Here is a 23323-nt window from a genome sequence, read left to right as displayed (position 1 = left end):
CGAGGCTGATTTGAAGCCGGTAGCTCAGAGGACAACGGATGAGGGTTCCTTGGAAGGTAGGACGCAAAGGGGGTGTAAATGGTCGGCAACGGATAATCTTTATGTGGGAGCGTAATCTCCGCCGGGAGCCGTAGCGACAGATAACTAGAAATGAGCACAAGAATGTGCGCAATATGAGAACAAGACGTCGAGATATGCTCTGGCGTAGCGCCTGTTTGGCATTAGTGTTTGCACAAACAGAAGAGAGACAAACTTTCCATTCAGTTCTCTAAGATCAAGTATACCGACACCCCCAATAGTGTATGTTTCCTTGAGACCTCCTACGGTGTCTCTCTTCCTGACTCTCTGTCGCAAACCGTAGAGGCTAGCGGCTTCCCGACATAGAAAAATCCGAGCTTCAGCTGTCTTGGTGTGGCTGGAATGCCAGATGTGATCGGTCCTTTTGATATTGTTTCGAATATTGCTCAGTGATCCCGCCTCCCTGTCCAAAAGTTGATATATAGCGGAGTCCGAATCCGAGTGTTGTCTCGCTAGTTTTATCTTCCGCTGTGAGATGTCTTGACGCAAATCGTTGATACACGATTGCAAGCTTTTAACATGGCCTCTCATAACTTCTATCCTTGCAGCCGATCGTGATTGCTCGTTGTGGATACTCTGGAGAGTCCAGTGTTGCTTTCCCCAGTCGATGGTCCCACTCACATCTCCGCGATTGTGAAGTCGACAAGCAGCTTCGATTTGCTGACCTAGGTATTCTCTTTCCAAAATGGTGCTGGCGTTATCGATCCGTAGCTGGTAGAGTTGGTTCCGAGCACATGTTGGGCAATAGAATGCTGATGCTGGAGTACGAGCACATATGTCGCAACTCATTTCAGGAAATATGAGGTTGTTCAGTTTTACTTTGAGGCGATGGTTCGGAATCCCGATTCATCAGGTATGGATCAATAGTCCGGCTTCTGAGTTTCGGACCCATAGATATCGACTGGAAGGGCTGCATTAAATAGATGAATTCATCCGTTGCTTCAAGTGGTCACCGGAATCGTTGGCAGGGACTGCGACAAGTCGCCTACCTAGGTGAATGGGCTTGATGAGTTAGGAGGCAGGGAGCACATAATGAGGGAGGGATTTCCCTCGCAGTGAGTCGGCGGTAGACGTCACTTGATGGTGCCTCAGGCACCGCATGATTCCATAAACTACAAAGTAGGGTAGCACTTTCCCTTTCACAGCTCAGATAAGCCACCCAAACGGCTGGCTATGGCACATAAGAAAGCAAACAGTTCCCATGATCAATATAACAGTAAGCTGCAGTTTCAAATGTGCATTTGATTAGATTTTCCGAACATCAAATGACTGGCAACTCAGTAAACACAACCTCCTCACTTTCCCTCTGATCTTCTTTTGCAAAGCGAGCGCCCTGCCTATATCCGGCGTCTCTTGCAAGAAACGGCTATGATATCAGATTACCGACTTGGCTGTAAGTACTGCGTTCTGTATGCTATCAAAAACTAATGCTGGTTGCAGATCCTGTGCTAAAGATATGGCATCTGGTGATAAAACACCCTCTCGTATTCCTGGCCCCAAGTCTGGAATGACTCAAAGCAAACCCGTTGCTGAGCAGTCTGTTGTCTCCGGGGATGAATCGCTGCTTGACCTTCGAGACTTTGACTGGTCTCAGCTCGAAAGCAATTACGTACAAATGATGGAACAACACGAGAAGTCCGAAGAAGAGCTCCGAAACCATATCACCAACCTGCTCCAGGTACTAGGCCTGAAAATGCCTGAAATATGGTACTCTGACATCGACCATTTAGGTATTTACAGCTTGGTCCCAGACTACAGTTGAACACGACGAAACCAGAGCTTTGAAAAGGTTGGCTGACTCTCGTAAAGAATATGGCGTGTTATGCTGAGCAGTTATAGGTTCAGGACGCAGATGCATCATGTCCAGAACTCAGAAGAGAGCTTGGAGAAAAAGAGAAGGCACTGTAGGTCACGCCTCGATGTGAAACAGATTCTCCTTAACATTTTCCCGTACAGACATGAACGTTGTCAAGGCTTTCGAGAGCGCACTTGCGCTGCTAAACGATCGCATCAGGCCTTAGCTAGCAGCATTATAACCAAATCTCGGTCTGCTGGCTGGACCGTCGCTTTACTTACTTTTTCTACATCCTTCAAACGTTCTCGTGTCTGCTCGCCCTACCAACTATATTCTGCCATCGCGTATCCGTATTTCTCCTAGAGCTTGCTAACAATGCCTCCTCCTCGGCCTCCTCTGCATCCTCGTCAAGTTGCCGCTCGTCCAGCTTCGGCGAGCGTAGAAGAGCAATGAGCAGGGCAAGCAAGTGGATCCCTGTAGATATCAGTACTTGTCTTCCGATACATCAGGTACATACCCAAGAAAGCAAATTGGCCCCAAAAGAAAATTGCACCGAAAAAGGGAAAGTTTATTGTCACCCTGTTGAGAACTGTACTAGCCACACTAGGTGTACACACTCGTCTGGCTGCATCATTATCGACTGCTTCCGAGCAAGGCTTGACAAGATGCCTGGTTTCTGTGCAGCCTAGATGTATCCCGGACGTATCGGACGATCGATCGCAGAATGTTTGAGGTCCAAATGTTGCGTACTGGGGCGCGACAATCATGGAAATCGAGTAATTCAGAGCAAGGATCGCCAACATCAACATTGTCGTCATGAAAAGCAAGGCCTGCGGGGAAGTATGGCCTTTCCGAACCTGGAAGATACTGATCCATAAGAATCGAATCCCAATGCTAGCAATGCCGATCACCGTGCCGGAGAAGAGCAGTAGCGCAAGCATAGTGAAAATCACATAGTCGATCGGAAACACTTTGGCGGATTGTACGAATATTTGGTTAATTGGGTTGAAGATGTTGATATGCCCCAGGATATATCCACAATGACGTTTGCATAATGAGTTCTTGGCTTTATCGATGGCAGTCAAGAGCATAGATACCCAGATTAGTAGCACAACAAGGAATAGCATCAATCCAACTAATAGTTTGAACGGGCAGAAGAAAGCTTCAAATCTGGACCACGCTCTCATCAGGAAGGGCTGATGTTCGCCATCGGCCTCCTGTAGTAAGCGCTGCCTCCTGAACAGTGTTCTTTCTTCCCTCACTAGTGCGTCTAGTTCTCTGCGGTCTTTATGCGACAAAAGCTCAGGGTTACCTCCACAGCGGCCTTCTAATTGGCGCTGTCGTTCCCTGTTTGACTCAAGCTGCACAGTAGACGCTTCGTTCAAACTGCTAACATTCGGTAGCCGAGGACCACCTCTGATCAAACGGACAGGAAGAACGGCAAGACCTGTGGAAGTATACATGACATAGACACACATGCCAATCGTAATCAACAAGCCGAGAGCAAAAGTAAGAGCGCGTTCGCCACCTGATCTGAGTTAGCACAGACTTGACTGCGAGAGGGGAAACCCACGGTTCTCGCCGAGTAGATTCTTGAAGAAATCAAGGCCATTATTCCCATTCTCTCTGGCAATAGGCACAAAGAATCCAACGAGAAACAAAATGATGGATATGGCAACAAATGACAGTGTATATTTGAAAGCACCCCAAAGCCGCTGCCCGAAAGATTGCTCCCTTGCTTGAGCAGCCACTTCGTCATACTCTTCATACCAAAAATAGACGAATGGGACAACAAGAAGACAGAGAAGAATATCCAGAGAATACAGGATATAATATACAAGGGTCAGGGAAAAGATGATTCTATCCACGACTTCTTGAGTCGCCCAGTCTCTTCGTTGGCCCACGGCAGATGAGACGGTGGAAGAGACTAATGCGACATCAACCGGTAGTAAGAGAATCGTCGCAAGAAGGCTTGCAATTGCAACGGTACATGTCAGGGTCACTGATCGCGAGCGATCACAAGGAGTTTGATAAACATGAATAAAGACCGAGGCAATGGCAAACAGAATGGCCACTACAACTGCGTAAATGACCCAGATCAGTGATGTTTGCAATAGAGCCATACTGAGTAGGTAGGCATGCTTTTCAAAAGTGGCTGCACAAAGGTTATCAATCTGAGTATCATCTTACATCATTGACTTCAGGGATAAATACAGATCACGTGTGATCCCGAAAAATATGCCGCCTTTCACTAAAACCATTCAACAATGGGGTCCAGGTTGATGCCCTTACTTGTGAGATTGCTCATAATCCACAATCTACCAAGCCATGTCTCCTACGCGCAGGACAGCTAAACAGCAAAGACGTAGAGTTTAGGGCTATAAGCTTCATACCGCGGTTATTCCTTACTTTCACCGAGATGCAGTGCTATACTGAGCTCTCACCTCCTACAGGAGTGACTCATGCTCTGGCAGTGCCTTTCCTTTCTGCGAATTCCAACAATCTTGTCGTCGCCAGAACGTCGCTTCTCCAAATATTCTCTTTACGCAACGTATCGCCGGACACAAACATCAGCCGACACAAACTGATCTTGGAGAGGGAATATCCGCTGCCCGGAACCGTGACTGGTCTCTGTCGGGTCAAGATAATAAAGACAAAGAGTGGCGGAGATGCGGTACTGGTTGCTCTTCGGGATGCGAAACTGAGCTTAATTGAATGGGACCCGGAGCGCCATGGAATTGCAACCATTTCCATCCACTACTACGAGCGCGATGATATGAGCCGTAGTCCGTGGGTGTCGGATCTGAGCAATTGCGGCAGTATCTTAAGCGCAGATCCGAGTAGTCGATGTGCGGTTTTTCAGTTCGGCGCTCGAAATCTTGCCATTATACCTTTCCACCAACCTGGGGATGATTTGGTTATGGATGACTTGTCCGGCAACGAGCATGCACCGAATGCCACAGAATATACAACTCCATACGCATCATCATTCGTCTTACCTCTGACTGCATTGGACCCTTCAGTTATTCACCCCATCAGTCTGGCGTTCCTCCACGAATATAGGGAGCCAACTTTTGGCATATTGTACTCGCAAGTTGCAACCTCAAATGCCCTACTTCACGAACGAAAAGATGTTGTTTTTTATACGGTTTTTACGCTTGATTTAGAACAACGTGCCTCTACAACTTTACTTTCTGTTACTAGACTGCCTAGCGACCTGTTTAAGGTGGTAGCTCTCCCCCCTCCTGTAGGAGGGTCGCTACTCATCGGATCAAACGAACTCGTGCATATTGATCAGGCGGGGAAAACTAATGCAGTCGGGATAAATGAGTTCTCGAGACAAGCTTCTTCATTCTCCATGACCGATCAATCCGACTTGAGCCTTCGTCTCGAGAATTGTGTTGTGGAGCGCTTTTCTGAACATAATGGCGACCTTCTTTTGGCACTTTCAACAGGAGATTTGGCCCTGGTAAGCTTCAAGCTTGATGGAAGATCAGTTTCTGGAATATCGGTTCAACCCCTGTCAAGTCAAACAGAGAAATTCCTGGCTTCAACCGCATCATCTTCGGCTTTCCTCGGCAACGGAAAGATCTTCTTCGGCAGTGAGGACGCAGATTCAGTTCTACTGGGCTGGTCTTCTTGCCTCCCACCAAAGAGGTCTATCTCTGGAAACACTTCGAATGATGAAAGTGAAGACGACGCTTACGAAGACGATTTATACTCTGCGCCTAATATGGCAGCACCTAAAAATCTGCCATCGTTCGGTGATTTGCAAACCCATGACAGACTTTTCAGCCCCGGCCCCATCAGAGATCTTGTACTCGGGAAGAATAAAGACGTGCTTGAGCTAGTTGCAGCTCAAGGCTCGGGTGAAGGCGGTGCAATGGTGATCATGAAACGGGAGATTGATCCTCATCACGTTACATCAATGGCCACAGATTCAACAAACTTCCTATGGACTGTCTCCCTGCTCGGAGACCGCGACTATGTCATTCTACAGAAAGATACAGAGTCGTCCGAAGTGTTCATCCTTGAGGATGAGCTAAAACCTTTCACGGCGCCTGAGTTCAATCCAAACCACGACTTGACTATAGAAGTTGGAGTCTGCAAAAATAGGGTAGTTCAGATTCTGAGAAACGAGGTCCGGAGTTATGATGCTGGTGAGTACTTGACACATTGAGTACTCAACCAACACTAATAAAACAGACTTGGGGTTGGCCCAAATTTATCCAGTATGGGATGAGGACGATAGCGATGAAAGAGTGGCTGTCAGCGCTAGTATTGCGGATCCTTATTTGGTTATCATACGTGATGATTCAACTTTACTCCTGCTCCAAGCGGATGATAGCGGAGATCTAGATGAAGTGACCGTGCCCCAAGACATTGCAAGTCAAAAGTGGTTATCCGGCTGCCTTTATAGTGATAAGACTGGATTTTTCCTCTCGTCAGTTCTTTTTTTACTGAACCAGGACCATCAGCTTTTTGTAAGTTCCTCACACCACTCTGAACGTAGGCTGACAACCAGATTTTCCAACTGCCCGACCTAAGGTTGATGATTGACATCAAAGGGGTCGGCTGTTTACCACCTATCCTATCTACTGAGCCTCCCAAACGATCGACTACGCGTGAGAACGTGATACAAGTGTCTGTCGCGGACCTTGGTGACTATCACAGCAGCTTCCCCTATTTGATTGTATGCTCCTTGTCGATTTGTGACATGGAATATGCTGACTGAGAAGCTACGAACCGAAAATGATGACCTGGTTATGTATAGGCCGTTCTTGCCTTCCACCAAAGAACTGGCTGGCTTGAAATTTTTGAAAGAGTCTACCACCCCAGAATCAGGGCCGATTCGCACCTTACCGAATGTCTCAGGCCATAGCGGCATCTTCATGCCTGGGCCTTCAGCGGGCTTCGTCTTTCGATCTGCATCAACCTCGCCCCATTTTATTCGCCTGAGAGGTGACCATACCAAGGGACTGGGTTGCTTTGACTCCCCTGATAAGGGTTTTGTTTACCTTGACTCAAATGTGCGTTATCCTCTTGACCGGTGAATCATTACTAACTAGGGATAGGCTCTTCATTTAGCCAGATTTCCATCGGGAACACAGCTTGGCTACCCATGGTTATTAAGAAGGGTCTCAATAGGCGAGCAGATTGACAAGCTAGCGTACGCATCTGCTTTTGACACATATGTACTGGGGACTTGCCAGAGATCTGAGTTCAAGTTACCAGAAGATGATGAATTACATCCGGAGTGGCGTAACGAAGGTATTTCCTCCTTAAAATGGGTTGACTAAAGCTAACCAGCATAAGTAATCTCTTTCCTACCGGAGGTGGACCAAAGCTCGCTAAAGATCGTGAGTCCGAAAACGTGGTCTGTTATTGATAGGTATGCTCCTCAGCTTGGTCTAAGTGTAAGCTGACGACTTGAAGCTATCCACTAGAGCCCGCTGAACATATAATGGCCATGAAAACCATGAGCCTAGAGGTTTCTGAAAACACACACGAACGTAGGGATATGATTGTGGTGGGGACTTCGCTGGCCCGCGGAGAAGACATACCGTCTCGCGGCTGTATATATGTTTTTGAAGTCATCGAAGTGGTTCCCGACCCAGACCAGCCGGAGACGAATCGCAGACTGAAGCTTATTGGCAAAGAGCCAGTAAAGGGAGCTGTTACTGCACTATCCGAAATTGGGGGCCAGGGCTTCCTGATCGCGGCGCAAGGCCAAAAGAGCATGGTTAGAGGTCTGAAAGAGGACGGAAGCCTTCTGCCTGTTGCATTCATGGATATGCAATGCTATGTCAGCGTCGTAAAGGAACTCAAAGGAACCGGAATGTGTATTCTCGGAGACGCAGTGAAAGGTATCTGGTTCGCGGGGTATTCGGTACGTCTTTTATCTCGGTCTAAACCCGATCTCTAACTGGCCATAGGAGGAGCCCTATAAAATGAGTCTCTTCGCCAAAGACCTTGATTATCTTGAGGTGATGGCGGCAGACTTTCTTCCCGACGGCAATAAGCTATTCATTGTCGTTGCCGATAGTGACTGTAACCTCTATGTACTCCAGTACGACCCTGAGGGTGAGATACTTTTGACCGCCTTCCTCCCATTGTTACTAACCTAGCAGATCCAAACTCATCCAACGGCGATAAACTGCTGAACCGCAGCAAGTTTCACACGGGCAACTTCGCCTCCTCCGTGACACTTCTGCCACGAACCCTGGTCTCCTCCGAGCGCGCCATGTCCGGCTCGGACGACATGGACATGGACAGCGCAGCACCACTCCATCAGATCCTCGTAACCTCTCATAATGGCTCCATCGGCCTAGTCACCTGCGTCCCGGAGGAATCGTACCGCCGCCTCTCGGCCCTTCAATCCCAACTAACCAACACCCTTGAGCACCCGTGCGGCCTCAACCCTCGCGCCTACCGCGCCGTCGAGAGCGACGCTAGTGCTGGCAGAGGCATGCTCGATAGCAATCTGCTTCTGCAGTATCTGGATATGAGCAAACAGCGCAAGGCGGAGATTGCGGGAAGAGTTGGAGCGACTGAGTGGGAGATTCGCGCTGACCTTGAGGTTGTTGGTGGTAATGGGCTTGGATATCTCTAATGGACTCTTGCCGTGATTCAGGTAGTTATATTGCAGTCTGGTAGTACATTATTTCGAGAAAACCGTCAACCTCTTCCACTTCGAGAGACAAGGCAAAAGCCGCCGCCTCCACCGCGAACCTGAGTGCCATGCGAGGGACTTATCATTGAAGAAATTGAGAAAAAGTGTTAGCAAAAAACTACATACAACAGCTGGGATTCGCATGTGGTCACCCACCATACTACTAACCAGCCGGCGTGTGGTTTAAGTACGGCTGAGCGGACGGGAAGCCCTGTTCTCCACACCCTATGGTCGTATGTGCTATTTTTGTGCTATATAACGTTGAGATTCGCCTCAACTTAATGTGCCCTTCGCATTCATGAATATACCTATCGGGTTAAGAATTATTAAATATCTTTGATTGTAATTTCACCGTTTTATTTGGTTAAGCTGCCTGCCGTCTTTTATCAATGCGTATACCTGTTCCATGCCCGTCCCAATGCACCCAGCCTCGGTCAGAAAGAACCGGCCATGCAAGGTAATGATAATATGTTCAAGGGTAGAAGAACACTCAGAAAAGTACTAGACACGAGGCGAAGATTATCGAATGCAGGGGGAGTGTTCATTGACGGCCAGCCGAATTTCAGTATACCTACCAAGATCATCAAGATCTGCTAGGCAAGAGAATGAGTATGGTCCACCTAATACCGCCAGAAACATGACAGACCTCACATATGACAAAATAGAGTATGGGAAGAGAGAAAAAAAAACAAGGCAAAAGGGGTAATCCGGTAGACTCCGTCGCGCCACCACCGAAACCGCCCAGTAGAGAAGCATACATGTGCAGAAAAGACGTCAAATCATTGTACGTGAAGTTTTCCGAAACTGTCCATCCAGATGGATACGTGCTCTTAACGAAAAGGAATCATTGCAGATATAAAGCACAGCCGTACTCAGCGCAAGCGTAAATTGGATGTGGTTGACCGCCCTCAAAAAACGTCCTCTGCAGCAAAATATCGTTTGCTCTGGCCTCGTGCCGTAACGTACTTCATTTGGGGCATAGTTGTGTGGTGTACCACGTGTGGGCGATACACCGCATCGACAGGCCCTTGCCAGTCCTCCAAGCCCAAGGGGAAATATTCATATAGGACATCGGCACTTTCGCTCACAAAAGGCAGGCCGGAGGCAAGGTGCTGCTGAAAGTTTGTTGTGTTTACCATGGGTACTGTGGCGGACGTGCTTCTCGACTGTGTATGAGGTATAGAGTGTGAGACCTTGCGCATCTTGGCTGGTCTCCCTGAATCTATACTCAGAGACTTTGACTCAAATGATGTGTGAGGACGGCCTTCGCCATTCAGTAGACTAAGAGGGTCGTCGTCAAGAAGAGATAAGTTAATAGGAGCCGCGATGGCGCTGGTCGTCCGTCGATGCGTCTCTACTGGTCGCGAGAATTCTGGGCTGGACTGCGAGTATATTGATGGGTGTGGCAGCGTCGTAGGAGGAATTGTGGCACCTGCTGCAGGAGTAATCTGCGACCAGTCCGGGGAAGCCTGTTGCGAAGGAGCCACGTTCGGCTGCGACGCCGAAGTCTCCGGGGAGCTGCTTTTCCCGGCGGCCTTCGCTCTGTCGGTCAGACTATTCGAGTTTTGACTACCTGCAGCCGCTTGCGCATTCTTCCTGGAAGCGGCGGCACTACCACTCAAGGGTAGATCCTTCCTAGACTGGAAATTGCGGGGGCTGCGACCGCGGACGATGACCGGCCCCGAGTGGACCTCGCAAATCGGAGCTTTCATACCCGTGGACAAGGTTGCTATAACCCTGAGTCGAACGACAAAATGCTGTTGAAGCTCCTTTCTGCGCCCGTTGTTGGCAGTCGCGACGCGGAATTGAAGGCGCTTCCAAGCGATTGGGAAAGTGGCGTAATCGGCATCAAGATCCTGGCCAGTCAACATGTCTAGTGGGATAGCTGGGGGTTCCTTCTCGATCTTGGCGGCAGTATTGCTACTGCTGTTTGCATCTTTGGCAGCGTCATTTACAGCGGGGGTCTTCCATGGCACAGAGATTATCTTGACCGAGTTGCCCTCGACAGACTCGGTGGCGGACACTGTCAGTTCCTGTGCGACAATGGGTATCCGATCGCCGTTCTCTGTGATGAGGTAACGTAGGGCCCGAGGAAGGGTCACAGAGCCAGTGATTTGAAATAGGTTTCGCCGGTAGCAGGTCAATTCCGCCCCCTGCTGAGGCGGAGCATTCTCCGTTGGAGACGTCGTCCACGGTGACTCGGCGAGAAAAAACATGCCGTGTAGCTGAGCTGATATCGATATTGAGGTGCGCCGAAAAGAATAGTCTAGTAGATTCCACGGATATACCGGCATGGAAAAACTCAGTAGCTTATTGTTATGGTCGATGGACGAGTCGGCAGGCGGCTCAGCTGGAGGGGCGGCTTCAAAGGGAGACACCATATCCGGGAACGGGTCTTCATAACCGGAAGAGAACCGCTTGAGGGTTTCCGCGGGTAACGTATGATGGGTAAACGTCAGATCATCTCCGCTGTCCGAGATAACGATTAGAGGGTATATCTCAGGAAACAGAAGAACTACATACCTAACGAATGTATCGGAGTCAAAGTTGGAGCGCTGGTCGGGAAGGTCCATGCCTGGCAAGGCATTGAGGTAATCTGAGCCTTGGATATTCCCTAAAGACAGAGGGGAAGCCAGGTAGGGCATCGCCATGGTGTCGAAGCCCTCCATGGTGAGTGTTCAGCAGTGAAATTGGGGGAAATGAGCTGCAGGAATAGAAGAAGCTATTCAAGGACGAAGGGAACTATCTGTAAGCGTAGGAAGAAGTGACGGTGAACGCTGGCGGACCAGGTGACAGGAGGGTTAAAGTTGCGAGACCATGGGAGGGGGGCAAGGACGGCGAAAGAAGAAAGAGGCTCGAGAGACTGCGATAAAGTATACAGAAGAGGAACAGAAGACGATGTCGTCCAGGACTTGAGTCTTGAATGGCGCCGAGTGGATCGGCCACCCCCGAAGTCAGCAAGCACTCAGGACTGCAGCAGAGCACGTTAGTGGGGATCGCACTAGTGGGAGGAACTAAAGAAGAAACGAAAGACCCCGGGCAGGAGAACGATCCGGAGAGAGGCTAGCGCTAGGGCGATAAAGGCAGAGATAACAGGGAAGCAGACGGAGCCGGCGACTGGGGAGTGTTAGCGCGCTTCTGGGAGCTAGACTAGGCCAGACTCCAGAGTCCAGTGTCCACTGTCCAGGTCCCCAGGAGGTAGGGTTGTACAATTTACCGTAAAGAATAATTCCTTACCCGAAATTGCTGACAGAGGTTAATTCATTACTGACGAAGTAATGAATCACGTGCTACAAAAGTGGGTCTAGCTTGGCGCTAAGCTTTTCTGCCAGCCAATAAGATGCTGGGATATTTTGTATGTGAAGTCAGAATTATCGCTTTGCTGGCCGTGCTCTGCTCGTTAATTTTACCGCGGCGCTAACCCGATTAGGAGGCGGCAAGTCACGTGATTTTATTCTTTCGTCAGGAATCATTCCTTACCGAAAAAATCCTTAAATTTCGACTTTCCGTAATTACCGTCAACTATTTTGTACATCCCTACCAGGAGGAAGAGTAGTTAGAGGGGCGGATTCTCCATGTTGGATTTTGGTGGAGAGCGAGACTGAGAGCCTTGAAGGTTCAGTCTGGAGGAGGGGAAAAGTCTAAGTCGCGCGCCGCTCTGGTTCGTCGGCTGGATCGGGCTAGTCCCTTTTTCGTCTCCATACGGAGTAGTCCACAGTCCCAGATTCGCACTCCGTCTCAGTCTCGCTTTCTGCGACCGGAGACGGCTCTCTGCTTTCATCTCAGGAATTGTCATTACTATTATAATATTAACCAGCAGGATACTTTGTGAGCCTGACCACCGTGAGCCCTCTGGTTGAGCCTCGGTACGCCCTGCGGGCACGTTAAGGACCTTCCGCATCAGGCAGGTCCCCGCCCCGATAGCACTACCTAAGTTTATTAACAGTGCTCCACTTCAAAGGGCTGGGGAAATTGTCCTGCGCCGAGCAAGACTGAGCGCATCCTGATGATGGCTGCAGACATGCCGTATTACTACTACGAAGCATCATGCTAGCAGGGATTATCTGCATGATAATAATATTGTTGGTATGCCCGCCAGATAATGTTCGGTTAAGGGAGGTTAACCTCGCTAGATACAGTTAAATGACCTTCTTGCCTACTCCGGAGGCAACAATAAAGGGCGCTGGATAGCCCTCCAGCTCCTCGACCATGGATCAGGAGATGACAGACCGATGAACGCAGCACACACCCTCTTTGCAGTTTGCACTACTGGCCATGTATGCAAGTCTTCATACATTCCTCCAGCTGACCGCATGAATTGGAGACTGGATTGGCGGGCGGGCAGATTGATCGGCGGTGGTCTGGCTGACATGCATCTCGATCCTTTGCCCTGAAAGTCCCTGAGCGCAAACTCTCCGTTGGATTTGGATCTGCTCCCGCGCTGCCCCAGGCTTCGAATCCTGTAGCAGCGATGCAGCCAGTCTATGAGCTCATGTGGCTTTTTCTCGACTTACTTCAGGCTCAATATCGCCACGGGGCTTTATCACGCAGTCTCTCGCTGTGTTGTACGAGTGCGAGCAGGGGCAATGATTGGGCCGGCATGGCCATGGCCAATAACTCAGGCTTCAGCACTCTTCTCCTTGCAGTCCGCGGTCTACGGAGTAACCATGTCGTGATATATTCTGATCCGAAAGCTGCGGCTAAAACACGGCAGAGCAGAAGCAAAACCGGGCCCAATGGCTTCCATGCAGGTTGAATCCCTCGTCTTTTCCAGAAGGTTTCTAGAATGCGTTGAGCCTTTTTTGCATGTGATTGGCGCCATGCATAACAGCTTTTCTTAATATATCAATCGCTGTTACTCGGTATAGTATTACCATTCTTACTATTATTGTGTCCCCGTCGTTGACATCATGTGGAACCGTGTTTCGGTTCTCGAATATGAACAAGCTCCCTGTCCTTTGTACATGTACATCATCTGTACATCGTCAGGGGCAAAAGGTATGAGGCCTTTCGCATGGTCAGGGAATGACATGCCGAGGAAGCTTGCTAGAATACAATGGAAGTGTTCGATGCGCAGGGGTTTATCGCTGCCACAGAAGATTCAACGGCGCTCTCCGATCGTAGGCCATGCACAGTGATCCTGATAAGCTCGTCAACAGTTCAGGTTCGGAGGCGCCAAGCTGCGTCAGGCCCCAGCCAAGGAATCGCAGCTTTCCAACATTCTTCATCTCCGTCGTCAGCCAACGAGAGAATCCAGAATTAAATTCTGCCGCCGTAAGAAGCTGAAAAATGACTGAATATTAATAAATTTCGGTTGGTGGCGACACAGTGCCAGCCCACACTTTTCTTCCTCCTGCAAACGGCCGACCAGCTCGAAGCATCACCCAATAATGGAGCTATCATGGCTTTTTGTCTCGACTGGCCGCAGACGATCGATGAAAACGCATCCGTCTCACGGCTGATAGCGAGCACATCAGGGAGATGATCCGATAGGACGCTTGTTCCTGATCCCTCACAGCTCGCAATCTCTTCATGCTCACGACAAGCTGTCAGGTCACTCAATTTACCCGTGGTATATTGATCGGGTTGCCTGTGATACCTCTGTCGAGTTTCGACGTCTAGCTAAGACTGCTGACCGCAATCCTGGGCGACGCCACGAAGCGCACATAGCGTCTTTCAAATCTGGCCCCGGCTGGGGTGACAGGATACTCGTTCCTGCGCTTGATCAGTGCAGATCATCCGGAACCTGATCCTGATCGTCCTCGTTCTTTTTTACTTACAGGGAGCCCGGAAACTGATACGCCAGCCGTCGGCGATGCAATGCGCGAGTCATGGATCCGTGATGCCAACCAACCTTCAATGACAGATCAACATCTCCTTTATTTCTCTGTCTCACAAATAGGACTAGGAATAGACAGCAAAAGAGAAGTATGCCTGAGCCGGGCTGGAAGAATCTGTGCATAAATGAACATGCCAGCATACATACTATCTAGTATATATGCAAGTCTTTGTATATAGCAAAGTAATCAAAAATGGGTATATAAGAAAATCGCCTCTTTTTCAATTCATCAAGAAGCTGGTACCATCGTCCATGTCGCCGCATCGCAATTGACTTCCTCGAAGCTATGCAGCGTGCTGAATCCAATCTCCGTCAACCAGTCAAAGTTACTGTCTGCATCCACCTGCAGTGTGTCAGCAAACCTCAAAATACATAAAAATCAAGAGAAGCGTACACAATCGATAATAACAGCGTCTGCGCCCTGTTTGCGTATCTGCTTGATGCCTAATAGGATCAACCCCTGCAAAAGAGTTGCGTATTCCCCGACCGAAGGCCAAATCACTGGGGACGAGATCCCCCCTGTCGACACATGCGTGACCTTCATCGCGGGCATATGCTCCGCCAGGCTCGATCGTTCGTTGTAGATAACCACGCTGCCGAGGATCGCCCCGTCATTTGGTCTTCTTGCCCGGATGATGCCGCAATGCGGCGCCCCGCCCAAAGCAATTTTGTATATGTCTATTACGCCCTGTCTGGAATTAGTCTTGACATGGTCGATGATCGAGTCGGCGTAATCCCAGCCGTGGACAAGGTCGTAATTTGCGTCTGCGCTCTGAAGGCTGTGCACTAGGCCTTCGGGCGGAGACCAGGTTTGCAGATTGCGGAGAGCAACGCTGCAGACGGGGCGAGAGAGGGCGGTGTTCCAGCCCAGATTCGCAAACCACTGCCGCCGTTTCTTTCTCTCAATAGGATTGGCGGAGGGAATGCCCAGGTAAATCCCGGGCAGACGAGATCCGAGCTGGAACCGCTTCATCCCCTTCCGCTGCAGAAGCGTTCGGATGGCGCGGTTGTGGAGGGAATTCCCAATCGAGAGCCTCCGTCGTGATGGGTCGACGATCAGCGATCCAATAACCCCCGTGCCCGTGGCTCGGAAGAAGTAGGTCGAGCAGAAGCCGTAGAGGGCTCGAGTCGTACTGTTTCGGACAACAAAGTGAGCCTCGTCAATGTCGTCTCTCCGCAGTAGAAAACTACCGGGTGTTGCCCCAGATAGCTCAGGGCTCATCGTCTTCAATAGTGCGTCCAATGCATCAGAGTCTCTCTCCTCGTTCCAGTTCTCCACGAGCCAGTGTTGCCTTGCCTGGTGGAGCTTCTGGCTCCGATTAAAGGAGCCCGGCAATGAGCCCTTGGGCGTCAATTCTCCATATAAAACTTTGACCAGTGCTTCCAGAGCCGTGTCCGTGAAATCATATGTGCAAAGGTAGGTTCCGATGCTCGCATCCATGGCAAAGTCATAAGGTGAACTTGCCCCAACCACAACCAATGGCTTCTCTAGCGGTTCGCCTGATGGAGTGAACTGGGACTTACAGATCATAGACACGTGTTTGGTGAAACCCTGTTGATAGATGTTTCTGACAGCATCCGCGGTGATAACAATGACGGCACTGGCGCGGTCAATAAGACTCTCATGAATTGGGCGTACACCATTTGATGTGTATGATGTGTGCAGAACACGTCCGTTCCGATGGCGCGAGAGCGATCTTCCCAGTTCCTTAAAGACGCTTTCGCCACTGAGCACGGAAGCCGTCCTATCCCAGGCTACCGCATCCACCGACATTTCCAATTGCTCAGTCACCGAGCGGGATACGGCAGAGGCCGGCAAAGGCTTCACTAAGGGGGTCAAAAGAAGGAGCTCCTCGTCGGCGCTCAAGACGTTGGTTAGCGGTAGCAGGTTCTTGTTATCGCGCACAACCGAGATCGAATTGCTGTAAGCTCCCGTTGAGAGGCTAGTGTGTGCTGGCTGCATTTGAGTAAGCAGAGGCAGACCTCCAGGGTTAAGAGCTTGCTCCCATGAAGTACATTTCTCTTTCATGGCCAACACCCTCTGTAGCGATTCCTCTATCCGAGCCCGGTTGATAATGCCGTTCTCCACACCGAGCTTCAATCCGTTGATAGCCTCTTGCTGTACCTGAAACGATCTGCACAGCAGTATTATATCGCAGCCTGCATTCTTGGCCATCACCGTACCCCCGCCAACGCCAATATTATGGGTAAGGGCTTCCATCTCCAAGCATTCCGAAACAACAACTCCATCAAATTTCATGTCCTTTCGTAACAAGTCGTCAACGACCTGCTCACTGAGACAGGCATGCATGACATTGACGCCTGCGGATGACATAGAAACACCCCCCACCATCATTGCGTCGAGACCATTCATTATGGCGTTGCGAAAAGGAACCAATGCGGTCAAGCTGAGCTGCTCCAACGATTCCGTGATAATGGGCACGTCGGTTTGAGATCCCAAAAATTCCAAATTTCCATACGACGGAAAGTGCTTGCCGCAAGTTAGCAGGCCGGCCTGCTGGTAACCTTTCATAAACTCCACCCCGTACTGGGACACTTCTTGCGGATCATCGCCGCAGGTGCGAACGCCCATAAGTTGATTTCGTACATTCGTCAAGACGTCCAGCACGGGCCCGAGGATCCAATTGACTCCAACAGCTTTGAGCTCTTGGGCTGTAGCAAAAGCGACGTCATGAGCCAGAGCTTTTGAACCTGTAGCCGTAATACCCATTGCACTTGGAAACTGCCGAATATATATCTCGTCGTACAAGCTATTCACCCCACCATTTTCTTGGTCCAAAGCTATAAGCAACGGCACAGGATGACCTGCATCCCGAGCAATTGTCTGCAACTCCAGAACCAGCCTGGTCGCATCCTCTGCAGCTATTTCTAGGTCAGTTTTGTGTAGTGAGAAAATAGAGATAGCCAGTACATTTGAGGTTCTTAGCGGTCAACAGGATTGAACCTAGATGATAGTTTTGAATGAGAGAGCGAATCTCAGGACTGGCCGACGTTCCATCGAAGCCCATCATGAAGAGCTGCCCCATCTGCCTGTCGACGGGAACTCGAGTTAGCAATGTACAGTGAAGCCGTCATAGCAGTCGACTTGATAATAGAAAACGCCAAGACTAGAATCGTACCTGTCGAGATTATCCCAGCCAGGGGGCAGCCCATCTTCTTTGGGGGCCATGTTGGCCTCCGGCGCCCGTGAGGAATGTCAGGCCAGAGCCTATCTCTCAGAGCTGACCCACTTTCGTGAGCCGGGTCAGGAATTCGTGTCGGGGGAATGGCGTGTCAGGACAAGAGTGAACGTCGACAAGGCAAGGTTGAAGCTGACACACAGCCTGAGCCGGCTTAAGCTCCAACAACACTAGCTCAGTAGTAGTACCTCGCGTGAGATGCGACCGGGGCGAGTGAGCTACGGCTGTGGAACAAATGACATTTCATCCAGGTTGGCGGGGTTACAAGAAGCTGGCTTAGGCCTTCTACTCCGCAGTCCAGACTCCGCGGAGAGCTTGCTTGGATACCGTAGGAGTAAGCCCGCCAGAATCACCAGGAACGGGTAGTGAGCTCCCTAAAGCAGTAACCCATTCGAGACGCTAATTTCCGAACCAGCGTAGTTGGACAAAGGTATGACGCCTCATTCGTGGTTTCGAATCCAGTAAACCCACGTTTGATGAAGCTGAGAACGTGTGGGGTGACAGGTCGGGATATCCACCCGTCGATATCCACCCACGTGACGTAGAGCTGCGGAGGTGTAATAATACATGCATGGACTTTAGCTTGACACATGTGCTGCAGAGCTTGAGGTCATAACTCTAAATGCTGCCCCGATTGATATCTCATTGCAGTGTAGCTGGGGTATTCCTGCTGAAGAAGTAGCCAGCCGGAGAATGAAGGATATGATGTTTCCATCCATGTTCTTGTGTATTTGCGGCGTAAATTACTCTAGCCACCCTCGGTTAGCGTCCGTCAACGTCACTTTTCGACACTGGATTATTGCCGCAGAAATCAACTTAGCCAGGCTCTACGCTAGCATACCCTTTTGGGTTCAGCATGTGACCACCTGGGCATACACTGCTAATAGTCTCATTCAAAAGCTTGGTTGTGCTTCAGACGCCTGTTCAACCCTTTGCAGCTTTCTATGCCACTTTGCTCTTTAATTTAGCGCCATTCTAACCATATAACTCTCGCGAGCAATGACTTCTCTTTATGATAACATATATAAATCCGCTTCTGACTATTGTTTATTGTCTGTGGATCGTGATATATCTGACGGCCTTTGGGTGTGAGCTCACTTAGTGTATGTTGTATTCCTTCTTATCGCTACACTCTGCTTTGGTTTTTCAATGTATCCATGCTACTTTACATGATGTCCTTATCTTGACGGCAGGTCTTTGATTCGTACCAGCAGTGATCAGAGCCTTTGGGTATCGGCGAGCGTTGGGTTGCCACTAGCCTGCATTTATTATTGCCCACTACTCTATATTATCTGTACATCACCGGCTGGGAACACAATCTATCTTGGGGTTAGACTAACTGTGCGACGAAGATGATTCTGTCCTTTCAAAGCTTGCCCTGCTCAAACTATAGCCTACTTGGAAATAGATATCTGTGTACTGGCCCCGGCTTAGGTTGAGAGAATGGTTGCGCTATTCTCAGCATCAAGGCTACTCGTGAACCGATTATAATCCTGAGTGTAGGCAAGAACGGCAAAAAAATGTGACTTCCTGGAAAAAGGCTCCCAGTAATTATGGATCTTCTTTGCTGTTATATCTTGTTAGTTTATCTACTTTCAACAATACGCTGTATGGGCCCTATTATTTTACATTTTGTCGATCCATCCTCACATCTCGTCTAGCTACTTGGTATCATGATATAAAGAGCCAAGCTGACACTCTACCATGTTCCCCAGGGGCCCATATTACGAGTGATCGTGGGTCGGCCCGGGTCTCGTATCAGGCACCTTTGTAGCAACCCACTTATATAACCTTGCCTTCAAGCTTGATGCGCCTTATCTACTTTAATCCGGCATAGTAGAAGTAGGGGTAGGCTTTGTCGGTGCGGCGGGCGTGGTATGACGGGTGTGTGAGCAGCGCTCATCGAAGTAGTCGACGTGGATCAATTATCAGAAGAGAGCTTGGCCTTATAGTGCTGAAGCCAAACCACAGCGCTTCGTGCAACACACTCGCTGCCAGGAATAATAATCTTAGAGAAGTGAGGCGAAGTATCCAGGTAATTGCGAATAGGGTCAAAGCAGTTAAGACAGTGGATACAGCAGGAGAGCGTACTCTAGTCAAAAAGCAGATAGTTTGGCTATCTTAAGAGCTGTCATGTAAAAGTGCAGACACCATGACAAACTCCATAGTATGCTCGTGAACGTGCAATGCCAAAGCTATTTGGATGGTGAAGACATCTAGGGATGATACTAGCGAGTGAGACAGTGGATAAGGCAGGAGGCCATGCCCCTTGGCGTCTCAAGTTCTGAATTTGTCAATTTGAGATGTTCAATTTGCATGATAGTGCCAAGGAGTTTCAGTTTGGAAATGAGAGTTCAACAATTCAGTCGCTTGCCAGGGTGCTGAAGGAAGGCATGGGCCTCGTCCCCGTCCCTTCTAAAGGAGAGGAGACTCTGTCGACGACCTCTCTCCCTCTGTTGATAATATTGGATACGATTATTTAACCTCTTTCATTGTTTATTCTGGAGCGCATTTTATTGGTCAAAGTTGTTGTTTTCAGCAGCAATGTCTGAGCAAGTACAGAGATGCTCCAAGTGCAAGAAAACCAAGCTGCTTGTTGAGTTCCTCACTTGGCAGGAAAGGCACTGCAAATGGAGTGAAGATTGTCGTGAAAACAAGAGAAAAGTAGTAAGTACCACTAAGCTGCAATTGCACTGTTTTCTGAATGCAATAAGAACAGAAGATACAAAAGGAAGGTCGCAAACAGCTCAAACGAAGATACCACTGCGTAATTGACCCAAAAGCAGGCTATTCATCAAGACCTCGGAAATGCAGTTTACCATATACAGCCAGCTGTGACCCAAGAGCAGCAGAGTACCTCTGCTTCGATCGCAGATACATCCACTTTGTCGTCAACCATGTCCCGCGAGCCAATGCTCAACCGTCCCATTGCAAGCCCGGTAGAGCACGGCCTAACTGGGGCAGGTCTTTCTGTTGGATCACAGACAGGTCCGATACTCTCGACTTTCTTTCAAGGATCCAGACCAGGATTTCCAGCGGCAGGACTGTTCGCTAATCCGCACACCCAATTGCTTCCCTTGGGTCAAGGTCCACCAGGCTCACCGGCAACTCCGGCACCTGATGCTGGGTTTAAACAGGACTTTGGCGATCTATCTATATGTATCTTGTGTCATCAGCAGGGACACACCATGCTTGGCCCTCAAGGTATATGTCCACGCTGCATTGAAATTAACAGCTATGCCGGAGTTGGGATGCTTGGACCTGCGAGATCAAGCTACAGCGCTCGCCCTCTGTATGGCCCTGACGTGGCCATTCCCAGCATTGAAGATGACATGTTCTTAGAGGGTGATGAATCCACCCCAGCCCCAAGCACGACCATCTACCAGACCCCGTCGCGTCGCGAGAATAATCCAGGCACCTCAGATGGTATATACTTCGCGCCAAGCCAAGATTCGAAGTCTTGATTGGATAAATATTTGACTAATCGCCACTTTGCCAGGGCTGAATTCCACTAATGTCACGTGATCTGCCAGTTGGAGATGGTATTTACCAACCATACAATACACTTGTGAAACCTGAGCCTTTCGGTCTGGTACGTCAAATCTGTGGTCACCAGCCGGAAGCCAATACCACCTCACAGGGAGAGGGTTGCACAGTCGCACTGTGCTTGGGATGCAACAACATCGTCACAGCTGCGTTGGGCTTAGCGTGAGTCTTATCCAGCCTCCACAGTGTCATCCTCTCTGAACCACGGTGCCTTCTGGCTGGAGGGAACCATGCCACCTGAAACTGCAACATGAAGCTATTCACTGCATTATTGTGATTTCTTATTAGCTCACTGGAGCGGCAAACCCCTCCGGTCAGTGTCTCCGAAGATGAGTCGAATCCCGAGTATTCCTCCCGAACAGGCAGGTTGAAGCTTACCTTCGGCTTCACGTTCCCAATAATAATGACGCTTGCACCCATCCCTTGGCCGTGCTTCATACCAACCTGCATTAATGTGTATGATCATGCAGCTGGCCCAGATAAGATCTCGCAATGGCATTTCAGAAGCCCCAGGAAGAACTCCGCACTATCGCCATCATCCCGTCCAGTTATCTTGAATAAACCGAGCTTCAAGTAAGATAATCCAAAGCTGGACAGCCAGTCGTAGACCAGGGTAGTGTCACGCTCCACCGGAAAGGCTGATCCAGAACGGGGATTGTAACGGAGCCATGGGTTTTCATATGCCGTTGGCCACTACGTGAATGGGCCTTCAACCAGGCCTTATACTGCCTTAAGCTCCGGCCGTCGCTCTCTTTCCGAATCTCTCCCAGCCTTTCAACATACTACAGTCTGCTGCTTGCTTGCTTGCCATACTTTGACCAGTTGGTCAGCCACCTGCCACGCTCATTCTGATATCGGCTATCCAACTTCGGTGACGTAGTCTCTCGAAGCTTGTCATCATGTATGTTTCGAGCTGCACTTGACTTTTTTGGCCGTGCTGATGTGACTGCTTTAGGAGAGTGATCATTAGGGATACATCTCTACAAGCCTCAGAGTATATCGCTGATTATATTATCAGTATGTTCGTTTTGATATTGATATCGAGAAGTGACTCAGCTAACATCTTCTCTACTAGGTCGTATCGAGTCTTTCAGACCTAGCGAGAGCAATCCATTTGTTCTGGGTCTACCTACTGGAAGCAGCCCAGAGATCATCTACAAGACTTTGGTTCGACGCCACAAAGCTGGAGATGTCTCATTCAAACATGTTGTGACGTTCAACATGGTACGGAGGACCGCACTGATATCCAGCTTTCTCTCGCTAACGGGCATAGGACGAGTATGTCGGACTTCCACGGGATCACCCCGAATCGTACCATAGTTTCATGTACAAACATTTCTTCTCGCATGTGGACGTTCCCCCGCAGAACATCAACATCCTTAACGGGAACGCTCCGGACCTAATCGCCGAGTGTGCCTCCTTTGAGGCGCGCATTGCTCGATACGGCGGGATCGAGCTCTTCCTAGGTGGAGTAGGATCCGACGGACACATTGCGTTCAACGAACCGGGGTCATCCTTGAACAGCCGTACGCGGGTCAAGACCCTGGCCTACGACACGATCATGGCCAATTCCCGATTTTTCAACAACGACGTGACTCAGGTCCCGCGGATGGCCTTGACCGTGGGCATCCGAACCATCATGGAAGCCCGCGAGGTTGTGGTTGTGGCAACCGGCGCGCACAAAGCCCTGGCGCTCAAGGAGGGCCTGGAAGGTGGAGTGAACCACATGTGGACAATTTCGTCACTGCAATTGCACCAGCACCCTCTGATTGTGTGCGATCGCGATGCCACCCTCGAGCTCAAGGTCAAGACCGTGCGCTATTTCGAATCCATCGAGCAAGCTGGGACCGATGCGCGCACCCAGGGTCCTCCTCTCGTCTACAGACCTCGAACCTATTTTCCTGCTCCGATGGCAGTCGACAGGTCGCAGGAGCTTACTCCTGCTGCCACGCCCGAGAAGACTTCAAAGGAATTGAGGATCAACACGGATCTTACGCAGTCGTTCGAAGAGGACGAGCTCACACCCGACAGCATGTCATCTCGTTTGGTTGACTCAGCTGTTGGGGGCCTGGATGCAACTCTCAAGGGTGACCTGATGTTTGACCGCATGGGTGCGAGGATGGAAGCTCATTAGTTCTATTGGCAAGGAGAGATCAGGAGAATGCATTCATGCGATGGTAGCTTGCTGGAAA

The 23323-nt window shown here is 49.7% G+C and overlaps 6 protein-coding genes across 6 annotated transcripts; 3 read left to right on the top strand and 3 right to left on the bottom strand.

Moving 5' to 3' along the window:
* Positions 1-1534: 1534 nt before the first annotated feature.
* DSM5745_05356 (uncharacterized protein) lies at positions 1535-2099 on the top strand (the record flags this gene model as incomplete). The annotated part of the gene is made up of 4 exons (XM_026747372.1): positions 1535-1756; positions 1809-1867; positions 1918-1982; positions 2035-2099. 4 exons carry the CDS (start codon positions 1535-1537, stop codon positions 2097-2099), a joined length of 411 nt encoding a protein of 136 aa, XP_026604852.1.
* A 69-nt stretch (positions 2100-2168) lies between these two features.
* DSM5745_05355 (putative LMBR1 domain protein) lies at positions 2169-3996 on the bottom strand (the record flags this gene model as incomplete). Its single annotated transcript, XM_026747371.1, has 3 exons — positions 2169-2347; positions 2391-3401; positions 3447-3996. The coding sequence occupies 3 exons, from the start codon at positions 3994-3996 to the stop codon at positions 2169-2171; spliced, it is 1740 nt and encodes a 579-aa protein (XP_026604851.1).
* A 296-nt stretch (positions 3997-4292) lies between these two features.
* On the top strand, positions 4293-8486 carry DSM5745_05354 (cleavage/polyadenylation factor CFT1; the record flags this gene model as incomplete). The annotated part of the gene is made up of 9 exons (XM_026747370.1): positions 4293-6033; positions 6080-6357; positions 6387-6566; positions 6613-6903; positions 6949-7144; positions 7190-7265; positions 7310-7763; positions 7810-7957; positions 8005-8486. The coding sequence occupies 9 exons, from the start codon at positions 4293-4295 to the stop codon at positions 8484-8486; spliced, it is 3846 nt and encodes a 1281-aa protein (XP_026604850.1).
* A 968-nt stretch (positions 8487-9454) lies between these two features.
* DSM5745_05353 (uncharacterized protein) lies at positions 9455-11215 on the bottom strand (the record flags this gene model as incomplete). Its single annotated transcript, XM_026747369.1, has 2 exons — positions 9455-11015; positions 11070-11215. 2 exons carry the CDS (start codon positions 11213-11215, stop codon positions 9455-9457), a joined length of 1707 nt encoding a protein of 568 aa, XP_026604849.1.
* A 3399-nt stretch (positions 11216-14614) lies between these two features.
* On the bottom strand, positions 14615-17575 carry DSM5745_05352 (putative beta-N-acetylglucosaminidase; the record flags this gene model as incomplete). The annotated part of the gene is made up of 4 exons (XM_026747368.1): positions 14615-14728; positions 14780-17268; positions 17318-17436; positions 17526-17575. The coding sequence occupies 4 exons, from the start codon at positions 17573-17575 to the stop codon at positions 14615-14617; spliced, it is 2772 nt and encodes a 923-aa protein (XP_026604848.1).
* A 3198-nt stretch (positions 17576-20773) lies between these two features.
* Positions 20774-23265, top strand: DSM5745_05351 (putative glucosamine-6-phosphate deaminase; the record flags this gene model as incomplete). The annotated part of the gene is made up of 7 exons (XM_026747367.1): positions 20774-21011; positions 21119-21293; positions 21420-21704; positions 22012-22032; positions 22087-22148; positions 22207-22355; positions 22405-23265. 7 exons carry the CDS (start codon positions 20774-20776, stop codon positions 23263-23265), a joined length of 1791 nt encoding a protein of 596 aa, XP_026604847.1.
* Positions 23266-23323: the final 58 nt, after the last annotated feature.

The sequence above is a fragment of the Aspergillus mulundensis genome, assembly GCF_003369625.1.
Source record: "Aspergillus mulundensis strain DSM 5745 chromosome Unknown scaffold_4, whole genome shotgun sequence".
NCBI classification, from domain to species: domain Eukaryota; kingdom Fungi; phylum Ascomycota; class Eurotiomycetes; order Eurotiales; family Aspergillaceae; genus Aspergillus; species Aspergillus mulundensis.
This window is presented reverse-complemented; position numbering and strand designations above follow the sequence as displayed.